Source organism: Equus asinus, chromosome 20, assembly GCF_041296235.1.
Source record: "Equus asinus isolate D_3611 breed Donkey chromosome 20, EquAss-T2T_v2, whole genome shotgun sequence".
In the NCBI taxonomy this organism is placed as follows: Eukaryota; Metazoa; Chordata; class Mammalia; order Perissodactyla; family Equidae; genus Equus; species Equus asinus.
Window position 1 is genome coordinate 92309564 of NC_091809.1, and position 13863 is coordinate 92323426.

General features: G+C 43.2%; 1 protein-coding gene across 1 annotated transcript in view; it reads left to right on the forward strand.

Moving 5' to 3' along the window:
* Nucleotides 1–320: 320 nt before the first annotated feature.
* TUB (TUB bipartite transcription factor) overlaps nucleotides 321–13863 on the forward strand; it is a 65615-nt gene continuing 52072 nt past the window's right edge. The window contains 3 exon segments of the mRNA XM_070491011.1: nucleotides 321–362; nucleotides 365–477; nucleotides 1027–1074. Coding sequence (XP_070347112.1) covers nucleotides 321–362; nucleotides 365–477; nucleotides 1027–1074 — 203 coding nt within the window.

Sequence of the window (13863 nt, forward strand, 5' to 3'; positions counted from 1 at the left end):
TGATACATGGTCTCTGTGTTGCCATGGAAATGAGTAGTTGGTTTTCCCTGAATGGCATGGCTGCTGAGGCCTTGGGGATTCAGTCTGTCCTGAAGGGTTTTGGAGGGAGACTGTGACTGGGAGAGAGGGTTTCCATGTCCTAATAATTCAGTGATGCTTGTTAGTCCGACTGTTGCCACGGTGATGGAGGAAGACACCCAGGTGGCTTGTGCTAGCTTCAGTACTGAGCCAATGAGACAAAGACTTGCAACAGGCTCCAGGTTTTTGTGTGCAGCCTGGAACAGGACCAGCCCCCAAACTCACGCCGTCCTCTGGCTGCCATGGGGGCCAGGACCCCTCTGCCTTCTTTTGGGGTTTGCACCCTTTTGCCGAGACAGGGATTTTGTTCCCAGGAGACACTCCCCGCCCCATGGGATCTCAGCATTCAAAGCAACACAGGAAACCTGGGCCCCTGAAACGAGGCCACCGAAGAGATCGGTAAGCACTCAGCACCCCCTCCCTCTTTGGACCATGGACCCCCTCCCTGCGTCCACTGCACCCACTCCCCCTCATTGACTTCACCCCTTTGCAGTTCCAAGGCCTCCCCTTCCCCATCACCACATGGAGTCCAACCTCCCATCCCTCCCAAAGCCTTGGGCTCTAGACAGGTGAACAGGGAGCCCTCGCTCCTCCCCTGCCTGGGATCTCCGGGGAGTCCTCTGCCTCAGGAGTGAGGCCTCTGCCCTTGGCACTTCCGCACTCCTGCCCTCTGGCTCTTCTGGTGGGCTCTTCCTTTCAGCCTCTCCCCCACCCCCACAGCTCTGGTCATTACTGCCTCATTCTGGGCTGCCTGCCTGCTCTCCCAGACTCCACAGAGGGAGCGCCCGACAGAAGTCCCTCCACCCTGGTCTCACTTAACTCCCATCTGAAGGGGCTGAGAGCGACGGCCTGAGGAGGCCTTGAATGCCCACGGTCTGGCCAGGCAAGGGGCAGCGATGGCGGGGTGAGACAACAAGGCTTGGAGTCACCCCTGCTTTTCCTCCTCAGGAGAACAACCAGGAGGAAGTACTGGAAGGAAGGAAGGGAGATCGCTCGGTGAGCCGGCAGGGGAGGAGGGAGTGCTGACTGGGAGAGTGCCATCCTCAGGGGACTGTACAGGGAGGTGGGGGGCAGGACGTGGGTGGCTCAGTGGTCATGGTCCCCATATGTGCTGGGCCGTGTGTGTGTGAAATGGGGTCCAAGGGAGGGTGTGACCCCTAAGCAAAGTCTGCACTCACTGTGGCTGTTGTGGCCTTGGTTTTTTCTTCCGGGACCCTCCTGTGATCCTTTTGCCCCAACTCCAGCCAGGTGGTGCTGATGAGGGGGCCCAGAGTTCTGGACTCCGCTCCCCAGGCTGTCCTGGGACTCTCAGCCAGGCCTTCCCAGGACCACTGCGGGAATTCCTTCCCATTGTCCCCACCCAGAGCAGCATACTTCCTGCCCCAAGCGGGCATCCCCAGGCCTGTCTTCTACAGTCAGGAGATGGGTCTTTCCCAGGACCAGGACCTCATTTGTGCTTTACTGATGACAGGGTCCCCAGGATGTAATTTTTTGCCCAGAGTATGGGCAGAAACACCTGCCCTGTGAAGGAAGGGCTCAGCCCTGTGTACAGATGAGGCAAGGTGATGGGATCGCCTCCCCAGCTGCAGCTTGGCTGCTAAGGGCCCCCGGCACCTGAGGACTCTGCCTGCCCTTCCAGGGACCAGGCCAGAAAAATAGGGGGGCATCTGGGACTCTGGTTTGCCCCATCATGGATGTTGGTCCTGGGTTTCTGATAGGGTGTGTAATGATAGTGTCCTAAAAGGGAAGCTCTGTGGAGATCCACGGGTCTCAGGTAGGGCCCCAGGGCAAGGGCCCCTTATGTTCTCCCTTTCTACACACAGCCTCAAACCAGGTTAATTTTGAGCCTAAGGAAAATCTCATGAAGAGAAAGATGGGAGGCGGAGATGGGAGGAGTAGTGTTATCACTTGAGCCAACTTCAGAGGCTCTTGGGAAGGAGGAGGGGGTGCAAGTGGTGAACCCCAGGGGATGCCTCTGCTGCATGACTCTAATGAGGCTTGAAGACTGAAGCTCACTTGTCTTCTACAGCTGGTGCATTTTGAGTGATGTAAGCTGATGAGAGGCTCCTTCCTGCACCCAGCGCCCATACACTGTCAAGGCTGGGAGAGTCTTTGAGATCCCATATCCAACCCCTTGTTTAACAGGCAAAACTGAGGCCTCAGGGCAAGGTCACACTGCAAGTTCGTGGCAGAGTCAGGACTAGAACCCCAGTCCCCCTGCTCAAGGCTCTCTCTCTGCACTGCAGACCAGGGAGCCAGCCTCACTGTATGGGAGTCAAGAGGCTTACTGGGAGTGAGTGGTCCTTTGCTTATGACCTTGCCTCATGTGAACAGAGGCCCTGAGCGTACTGTAGACCATGTACCAACAGCTGATGGCTGGCTGGCAGGGACTCCTGGCCATAGTGGGTTTCTGGGATGCCTCATTTCTGGGATTTGGTGCCTCTCTACTTTATCCAGGGCCCCCAACACCACTCTGGCTCTTCCAGGTTGAAAGGCTTTGCCAGTATCTCTTAAAAACTGCATAATTCAGGGTGGTGTCAACAAGTGTGATGTTTCACCCATAGTGGCCAGTCCTGTATGGGCACATAAGGCTGTAGGTAGATGGATAAGGGAGGTGAGGAGCCAGGCAGTTGAGCGCTGAGTCATAGAAACATATCTCCACAGGTTGGGAATAGTCACAATTAATGGCAAAGATGGATGGTCCAGCCATGTAGAGATACGGTCAGAGCAAAAGAACCTTGTCTCAGTGTTTTTATCCTAGGTTCTACCATCATATAGGAGCTTCTACGTCCATGAGGACAGTTCCTCCATATGCTGGCCTCTGAGTTTCTTGTTGTCTTCAACTCATTGAATGGCACCTCCACTTCAGCTGCTCATTACTGTAATCTTGTCATCATTTGAAACTGTTCTGCCTCTGAAATCTTAATCTCTGTGTACCTCCTACGCATTCTGTCTCCCTTGCCTCCACTATATCTGTTCTTAGAGACCCTCAGGCTCCTGCTTCCTAGTTTTTCTCCTCGCCCTGAATCAACTCCTGAATCAAATCTATCCAATCTGGACCCTGTGGCTTGTTACTTCAACTGCTCACCATTCACCACCTGGCCCCTTAGTCTGCTACTCCATCTCTAGAACATGGTAACTGCCTGCTTTCTCTAGTCCTGGCTTGTAGTGCTGGGGGGTGGGGGGTGGGGGTGGGAATCCCTTCATTAATTGACACTAGTCCAATAGCTTCAACTGAGCCTCCAGCAGCAGCCAGCAGTCCTGCTGCCTAGGGCTACTCCCATTCCCCTACAGCTATTTCAAAGCTTTCACATAACCCTCTACGTTTCTACACCACATCTTCCCCAGTCATCTGCAGCAGCCACCCTGAGGTCTCTCTTCACAAAAAGAAAACTGGTCTGGAGGGAATTTCTTTAACCTCTGCCCTGGATCCAAACTTACCTGCATCCATTCCCATCCATGCCTCTGGCCCTCATCATGGCAGAGAGTGTCCCTCTTACGGTTAACCTCTCCACCAGAGATCTGGGAATCCTCCCCACTGTTGGCGCCACTCTCCTGGCTCCTTTCATTGTAACTCAGTTAAGAAACAAAACAAAAACACCTTGACTTTACAACCTCCTCTCTCTCCTGCCCTTCTCAGCCAAGCATATTGAAATCAAAGTCACTGTTTATTATCCCCACTTCCTTACCTCCTGCTGAGTCCTCAAGCCACTAGAACCTGGCTCCTGTCCCCACTTCACCACCTACGCTTCTCATGCCTGTCTTCAGAGATTCTTACTGTAAATCCTGTGGAAGCCTTTCCGTTCCTAGTTTACCTCTTACCAGCATTTGACGCAAACTGAGCGGGCTGCCTTCTGAAGCACACTTTCCTTGCTTTCCATGACCTCACAGTCTCCTTCTTTTCTGCCTACCATTCTGATTATTATTTCTCTGTTTTCTTCATGAGATTTTCTTCTCCTGTTCACCACAGAAACGCTGATGTGGCCCAGGATTCTGTCCTGGTCTCTTTTCGCCCTTATGCTTGTTTCTGGCGATCTCATCAGTTACCATAGCTTCAGCTTCCGTCTCTAAGCTGATGACTAGAGTTGCTCCCTTCACCTTTCTCCTTAGTTTCATTTTTTCTTTTCAGTTCTATCAGTTTTTGCTTCATGTGCATTGAAGCTCTGTTCTCAGGTGCATAAACGTTTAAAATTGTTGTGTACTGTCAAGAACTTAACCCTTCATCAATATGAAATATCTTTCTTTCTCTCTGGTAATATTCTTGTTCTGAAGTCCAATGGGTGTGATATTAACATAATCACTCCAGCTTTGTGGTGATCAGTGTTTGCATCGCATATTTTTTTCCATCCTTTTCCTTTTAACCTCTCTGACTTTATATTTAAAGTGGGTTTCCTTTTAGAAAGCATATAATTGTGTCATTTTTATCCAATCTGACAAATTTCGCTTTTTAATTGGAGTGTTTAGACTATTTACATTTAATGTTATTATCGGTATGGTTGAGTTAAATCTACCATCTTGCCATTAGTATTCTGTTTTTCCCGCTTGTTCTTTGTTCCTTTTTTCTTTTTTTCTTGCTTTTTTTGAGATTGGATGTTTTTTATAATTCTATCTCCATTCTTAGCTTATTAATTGTAACTCTTTTTTGGTTTATGTTTTTGGGCTTTTTCTTAGTAGTTGCTCTAAGGTTACAATACACATCTTCAACTTACCATAGCCTACCTTAAAACAATATTTTACCACTTTATGAATATCATAAGAAGCTTACAACAGTATACTTCCATTCTCCCATCTTGTCTCTTGAGCTATCGTCATGCATTTTGCTTTTACCTGTGATGTAAACCCAACAATACGTTATTTTTCTTTCTTTAAATCGTTATCTTTTCTTAAAAAAAAAAAAAACACCTTTATTGGGATATAATTCATATACCATACAGTTCAGCTATTTATAGTGTACAAATCAATGGGTTTTAAGTTGTGCAACCATCACTGCAGTCAATTTTAGAACGTTTTCATAACCTTCCCCCCAAAAAGACCCATGCCCATTAGCGGGGACTCACCTTTCCTCTACCCACCCACAGCCCTAGGCAACTGTTAATTTACTTTTTATCTGTATAGATTCACCTGTTGTGGAATTTCATATAAATGGAATCACATAATATGTGGTCTTTTGTGACTGGCTCTTTAGCATAATATTTTCAAGGTTCATCTGTGTTGTAGCATGTCTCAGTATTTCATTTCTTTTCATTGCCAAATAATATTCCATTGTATAGATATACCACATTTTCTTTATCCAATCATCAGATGATGGACATTTGGGTTGTTTCCACTTTTTAGCTATTATAAATGATGCTGATGTGAACATTTGAGGACATGTATTATTTCTCTTGGGTGTATATCTAGGAGTAGAACTTCTTGGAAACTCTGGGTTCAACATTTTGAGGACTGCCAGACTGTTTTCCAAAATGACTGCACCATTTCACATTCCTACCAGCAATGTATGAGGGTTCCAATTTTTTTACATCCTTGCCAATAAATATTTTATCTGTGGTTTTGATTATAGCCATCCTAGTGAATGTGAAGTGGTATCTCATGGTGTTGACTTATATTTCACTGATAACTAATAATGACTAATGATGTGCCTATAGGCCATTTCTATATCTTCTTTGGAAAAATATCTTTTCAAATTCTTTGCCCATTTTTTAAATGGGTTATTTGTCTTTTTATCATTGAGTTATGAGCATTCTTTATATATTCTAGATACAAGTCCTTTATCAGATAATGATGTGCAAATATTTTACCCCTGTAAAATACCCTTTGCAACATAAAGGTTTTAAATATTGATGAAGTTTAATTTATCTATCTTTTCTTTTGTTGCTTGTGCTTTTGGTGTCATATCTAAGAAATCGTTGCTTAATCCAAGGTCGCAAAGATTTATGCCTATGTTTTCTTCTAAGAGTTTTATAGTTTTAGCTCTTACATTCAGGTCTTTGATTCATTTTGAGTTAATTTTTGTATATAGCTTGAGGCAGGGGGCACCAAGTCATTTTCATTTTGGTATTCAGTTGTCCCAGCACCATTTGCTGAAAAACTATTCTTTCCCCCATTAAATGGTCTTGGTGTCCTTGCCAAAAATCAGTTGAGGTAAACGTGAGTATTTCTGGACTCTGAATTCTACTGCATTGATTTATGTGTCTTACCAATACCACACTGTCTTGGATTACTGCAGCTTTGTCCTAAGTTTTCGAAGTCAGGAAGTGTGAGGTGTGCTCTCCAAATTTGTTCTTTCTCAAGATGTTTTTGGCTATACTGAGTCCCTTGAATTTCCATATGAATTTTAGGGTCAGCTTGTCAATTTCTGCAAAGAAACCACCTGGTATTCTGATGGGGATTGCGTTGACTCTGTAGATCAATTTGGGGAGTATTGCCGTCTTAACAATATTTAATCTTCTGATCCATACACACAGGATGTCTTTTTATTTATTTAAATCTTCTTTACTTTCTTTCAAAGAAGTTTGTGGTTTCCAATGTACAGTCTTACACTTGTTTTTTTAAAATTCATTCCTAGGTATTTTATTCTTTTTGATACTCTTCTAAGTTGAGTTGTTTTCTCAACTGCATTTTAGGATTGTTCACAGCAAGTGTCTAGAAATATATCTAATTTTGTATATTGATCTTGTATCCTGCAAGCTTACTGAACTTGTTTATTAGTTCGAATAGTTTTTTAGTGGATACTTTAGATTTTCTTTATACAAAATCATGTCATCTATGAATAGAGATAGTGTTACTTCTTCCTTTCTAATCTGGATGCCTTTTATTTCATTTTCTTACCTAATCATCTTGGCTAGAACCTCCAGTGCAACATTGAATAGATTTGTCAAGAGCGAGCATCGTTCTTTTGATCTTAGGGGGAATGCTTTGACTTTCACTTTTAAGCATGATCTTAGTTTTGGATTTTTCATAGATGTCCCTTGTCAGGTGGAGAAAATCCCCTTCTATTCCTAGTTTGTTGAATGATTTTATCATCAAGTGACGTTGAATTCTTTCAAATGCTTTTTCTGCATCTATTGACATGATTATGTGGTTTTTGTCATTCATCCTATTGCTATTGTGTGTTGTATTAATTGATTTTTGGATAAACCAACACTGCATCCTTCAGATAAATTCTACTTGGTCAAGATGTGTCATCTTTTTCATTTGTTGCTGGATTCAGTTTGCCAGTTAGTTTTTTTTTTTTAATGAGGAAAAAATATTTCATACGTACCTACACATTTACTATTTCCAATGCTCGTATGTGTATTCAAATTATCCTCTAGTCTCATTTTCCTTTTCCCTGAAGGGCTTATTTTAACGTTTCTTGCAGTGCTGATCTGCTGGTAGTGAAATCTCTTAGATTTTATTTGTATGAAACAGTCTTTATTTTGCTTTCACTTTTGAAAGATACTTTGGCCAGAAATAGAATTAAAGTTGATAGTTTTTTGTTTCAGTGCTGTAAAGATGCTGCTCCACTGTCTCTGAGTTTGCCGTGTTTCCGATGAGAAGTGCACTGGGATTCTTTTCTCTGTTCCTGTTCGTAGTCTCTCCTCCTTTCTCCTTTTCTGGGTGCTTTTAAGATTTCCTCTTTATCACTGGTTTTCAAGTTGATTATGAGGTATCTTGCTGTAGTTTTCTTCATATTTCTTCTGCTTGAGGTGTTTTGAGGTTGTTAGGCTTATAGTTTTCATCAAATTTGAAAAAATTGGGGGTATTATTTGTTCAAATATTTTTTCCTGCCTCCCCCCTTCCTTTTGTTTCCTGGAATGCCAATTACTATTTGATATTTTCTACTGTCCATTGATACTTTGGGTTTTCTTTTTTCAGTAATTTTTCTCTCTAAGTTTTATTTTGGAATATTTCTATTGCTATGTCTTTGAATTCATAATCTTTTCTTCCACAAAGTCTAGTCCTATGCAGTGGATTTTTTATTTTAGGTGTTGTGTTTTTCGTCTCTAGAAGTTTGATTTGGGTCTTAATTATATCTTCCATGTCTCTCCTCTTCTTAATCATGTTTTCCTTTACCTTCCTTCCTATATGGAGTAATTTTATAATAGTTCTTTTCACATTCATCCGCTAATGCCATCATCTTTGTCATTTCTATTGTGTTCCTAGTGATTGATTTTTTCTTCTAGTTATGGGTCCTATTCTTCTGATTCTTTGCATGTCTGATAATTTTTGCTTAGAGGATGGATGCTGTGCAATTTTACACTGTTGGGTGCTGGACTTTGCTGTATTCCATTAAATAGTGTTGGGCTTTGATCTGACACAGTTAAGTTACTTAGAATTTGGGTCCTTTTGAGGCTTTCTTTTCATCGTTATTGGGGCAAGTCCCGAACAGCCTTCAGGCTCGGGTTGCTTGGGCCTCACTACTAAAGCAGGACCCTTCTGAGCACTCTGCCTGATGTCCTGTGTGTCAGGAGGTCTTTCCACTCTGACTGGTAGGAACACAAACTATTCCCAGCCTCCTATGAGTTTCCAGGATTATCCTGCCTACTCTTCTCTGGTAGTTCATCCCCCAGCCTCATGTAGTTTTCTCACAAGCGTGTGCAGGTCAGTACTTAGCCAGAGTACAACTGAGCATGCTCTCTCTCTTTCTCCCTCCCTCTCCCTGTGCGCCACCCTCCTCTCTGATATTTGCCATCAAATTTCAGCTCTTTAGGTCTCCCTGAATACAGAACTCTCTCTCCTCCCCTAAGTGAGACCACTAGGCTCTGTGTGGTGTTTCCCTCCATAGGCCAGGCCCTGCACACTCTCTCCAGGCAGTAGTTTGGGCAATCGTGGGGCTCACCTTGTTTACTTTCCTCCCTCAGGGATCACTGTTCTGCACTGCTTTATGTCCAGTGTCCAAAAACTTGTTTCATATATTTCACCTGGTTTTAAAATTTCAAGACAGAAAGGTGGTCCCTGTTACTCCCTTGTGGCTGAAAGCAGAAGTCTCTCCTTAGTTTTAGGCTCACAAATTTAACTGCACACCCTACATCCCCACTGGATATCACATGGACTTCTCAAACTCGATGGGTCGAAACCAACATCTTCCCCACTCCCCAACCTTTCCCTTCTCTTACTTCCACTATCTCATGGGGGCATCCCAGCCCCAAATCGTAGAGACCATCACAACCTCTTCTTCACCCATCCATGGTAGCTAACTTAAATCCTGTCAGTTTCATATTCTTGGTTATTCTCAAATCTGTGCATCTCTTTGTGTCTCTCTGGCCACCGGATCGATTTAGACCCTCACCATTTTCCATCTAATTGACTATAGCAACCAGCAAACTGCTTCTTTGCTTCCAGCCTTGTCTCACTCTAATCCATTGGCCACACTAAAGCCAGAGTGCTTTTTCCAAAGCACAGATATGATCGTATCATCCCCCACTTAACGTTTTTCAGTGGCTTCTCTGAAGCTTTAGCATAAAGCCCAGTTCTTAGTGGAGACAGAAGGCTCTTTACTCTCTGGTTCCAGCTATGCTCTCCCGCATCCTCTCATCTCCTGCCTTTCCCCCGACAAGCCATGCCAGTCTCCCAGTCTCATGTGCTCTCTTTTATTTCATGTCTGCACCTGGGGTTCCTTCCATTTCTTCACCTGGTAAACTTCTCATCATCCCTCAGGACTTGGTAGCACCTCTTCCAGGAATCCTACTCAGATGTGCTCAGTCACACACAGTGCTAAACTCTATCATAAGTTTTGATCAACTTTACTGTAATCATGGCTTATATCTGAATCTGCTCCTGGGCTGTGACTCTGAGGGTAAAGCCCTGTCTTGCTTGGCTCTCTACCCTTAGTCGAGGGCCTTGCACAGAGGAGGTGCTCATTATAAACACACTGAATGAATGAAAGCTAGATGTGGAGGCATGGCTGGTGGAAACAAGGAGACCGGAGGCCAGCTGCCCTCCAGTGACCTGGATGTCCCCAGGGCTGTCAGGCCCAGAGCAGAAGGGCTCAGTGCTTGGCTTGAGGGTTCGTGCTATCTCGATGCTCTACTGCACATGGGCTGGGCTTACACAAGCCTTCCTGTGGCTGCGTTCATACTGCTTCAGAGGGAGCCCTGCTGTGTCACCTCGGCCTGCGTGGGCCTGCACCCCAGAGAGGGTCTTGGGGTGGCTGGACCTTAGGCTCCTCAGCAGAACCATCTCCTGCATGAGGGTTAGAAACTGTGTGACAAGGAGCCTGACGTGTCACAGGAAATTCTTATTCAAAAGAGATTTTAGAATAGGATGTATTGAAGGGTTCTGATGACTGGGACATGCCACCTGCAGTGTAACTCTGCTGGGAAAGGTCTCATTGGCTCGTCCATTTAAAAATTATTTATACATTTACTGTCATTCGATTACAGGCTCCATGAAGGCAGGGGCCATGTCTGCCTTTTTCATTGTTGTGCCCTCAGCCTACAGTGCGGGTATACAGTCAGCGCTCAGTAAAGAATTGGTGAATGGACAATCATCACCAAAATTTACTGAGGACTCACAGTAGACCAGGCACAGTTCTAAGCCATTTACACACATTAACTCATGTAACAGTCACAGCTACCCTGTGAGGTAGGTACTGTTATCATTCTCAACCTGCAGATGAAGAAACTGGGACACAGAGAGGTTAAGTAAATTGCCTGGGGTCACATTGTCACATGAGTGGTGAGGCAAGCTTTCAAAGACTTGTACCCTTAACCTCTATTGAATGAATGAACGAATGAATGAATGAATGAATATTTTGATTTGTAGTGTCTACAAAAGGGGACCATAATAGATAAAGGTATTTTTCCTAAAACAATTATTAGAACTTCAGATTTTCCATAATTTGGACTATCCACACTCAATATCAATGAATCTTTCTCTCTCTCTCTATATATATATGTGTATATATATAATGTTGTATACTTACATATAGTATATATCATTACTATCAGTGTTGTGATCTTACTGCGGGCCAGGCTTTGTATTAAGTGTTTTACATACATTGTCTTGTTTAATATTCATAATCCTGTGATATAGGTGTCAGCGTCCCTGTGAGTTCCTATGATCTAGCTAAGAGCTAAGGTTCAGATAGGTTAAGCCCAAGGTCGCAGAGCTTATTACAGAGCAGGATTTGCGCCCACGTCTATTTGACTCCACATCCGTGTGCTTAAGGGCTTTGCTGTACTCCCTCTCCCGTAGTCTGGCTGAAGCAAGGCCACCCTGGGCTTTCCAAGCTCTTGCTCTCCCAGGAAGCTCTCAAGTCCTAGAGCACGGTCCTCATTTCACAGCCCTCCCCGAGGGGACTGTCAGTGCCCCAGGCAGATTTTCCGGGCCCCTGTCCAGTAGGGAGAGCTGAAGCTTTGACAGTTCAGACACTGTGGTGCATAGTCCTAGTGCTTTAGAACTTGAGGGGCACCATATTGGAGCCCATCCTAGACAACTGAATCAGAATCTCTGGGAGTGGGGCCAAGAATCTGAATTTTTAAATAACTCTCCAGGTGACTCTAATGTCTAGACAATTTGGGAACCACTGGCCCAGGCTCAGAAAAGAGGACATGGACACTCCTCAAGAAAAGAAGTGGTGGCTTCCTGCCCAGGCCAACTTCACAACACTTCTAGAAGCATGTCGTGTGAACATATACTGTAAAATAACATTAAATATTTTTGAAAGACATATGTTCATTGTAGTAAATTTGGAATACATGAAACCACATAAGGAAGAAAATAAGATTACTTGTAATCCCAACACCCAGAAGTAGCTCGTGTTAACGTTTCAATTTATTTCTATTTTTTAACTTTCTTTTGAAATATATATAATATACCTAAAAATGCACACATTTTAAGTACACAGCTAATAGTGCATTTTCACAGCTGAACACAGCCATGTTAACAAAACCCAGACCAAGAAATAGAACGTTGCCAGCACCCGAGAAGCTCCCTTTGAGCCCCTTTCTGGTAACTGGCCCCTCCCGAAGCAGTTTTCCTGCTTCCTGATTCCTGACATCATAGGTTAATTCAGCCTGTGTTTGACATTTATGTAAATGGAATAATTCCTTATCTCCTCTTTGAATCTGGCTTATTTTGCTCAATATTATATTTGTGAGATTCATCTGTGTTAGGCATATAGTTATACAATTGTTAATTTATTGGCACTGTAAAGAATTTAATTGTGTAACTAGAACAGAATTTATATATCCGTTCCGCTGTTGATGGGCATTTGATTTGGGAAGTGTAAAGTATTTGTCAATCATGACTAGTGCTGTTGGGAACATTCCTGTACGTGTCTTCTGGTGCACGTGTGTGTGCATTTCTGTGGGGTACGTACCTAGAGTGAAATGGCTGAGTTTATGTTCGGCTTAAGTAAATCCTGCCAAAGTTTTCCAAATTGCTTCTACCAATACACTTTCACCAGCGGTGTATCAGTCCTGGTTGCTCCACAACCTCACCAAAACTTGGTCTACTCTGTCTTTCTATTTTAGCCATTCTGGTGAGTGTGTGGTGTGTGGTATTGTGGTTTTACTTTTCATTTCCCTGGTAAATAATGAAGTTGAGAATCTTTTCCTTCATACATTTAATGAAGTTGAGCATGTTTTCCTTCATACGTTTAATGAAGTTGAGTGTCTCTTCTTTCATACGTTTCTTTTTAATCTTTTACTTATGTGCCCACCCCTTGTAACTCCTTAGTTCATTTAAAAAAAGAAAGAAAGAAAGAAAAAGAAAATGAGTAAGGCCAAAAAGCTGTTACCATAAAGCAAAAAACTGCGGGTAAAGTACTACATTATTTTTCCCTTTGTTGAAGTCTGTCATCTTAAAAGTAAGTTCTTTCTATTTGTAAGATCTTAAAGAAAATATATGCTCTGCTGTTCTGTCTGTTAGCTCTTTCTTCCTATGCTTTTCTCAGCCATTGAATTTTCACTTGTTCTACCAACAGCATTTGTGTCTTTTTGGGGGATGCATTTGTATCAACTTTGCACTAATATTCTTCCAAGAAAGGTTGTTGTGACAAAGGAAAAGCTTCAACTGAGGGTGAGGAAGTAGGTGGCTAATGCCCAGCAATGTCACTGTTGCTGTTCCACTGGGAACAGCAGGACCTTTGCCGAGCAGACACGAGTTGTGAGCATTGCAGAGTAGATTCTAAAAGTGAGGTTGTTTTGCTTTGTTTTGTGTTGTGACTGCAGAAAATTGTTTGCTAATTGAAAAAAATGGGTTTAAATTCTTTTTAGGTGCTATTTTGGGGGAAAAAAATCTTCACAGGTGTTATCTGAAAAAATACGCAGTATGAGTTTGTTCTCAAGTGGTGATTATATACGTTTGTGTGCGCATATATCCTTTCAACAAAGTTGTGTAGATTTTTTCATCTAAATTTTTCGTGTAACATATTTTCCCGTATCATTAAATATTATTAGACAAATGATGTTTTCATGGCTATATAATGGTTCTTTTATAGAGTTCTTGAAATTTATTTCACCATTCTCCTATTTTGGTTAATTCAATAATTTCTAAATTCTCAATGATAAACACCTTTGCATATAAATCTCTGCGCTCACCTGATTACTTTCTTAGAATAGCTTCAGAGAAGTGTAATTAATGGCTCAAAAAGAGGGCATATCTTTAAAGGGGGTTGATGTGTTCCTATTATCACATTTCCTTCCAGAAAGACTACTAATCAGCACGCTCCCCAGCAATAAGACATGCCTCCCTCGTTGGGCACTTGCCAGCCTGTGCTCGCTTCAGTTACAGCGTCTCTTGCCATCTAGAAGACTGTGGTTGTTAACCTAATAAAATCTGTGTGGCTTCTGGATTTAG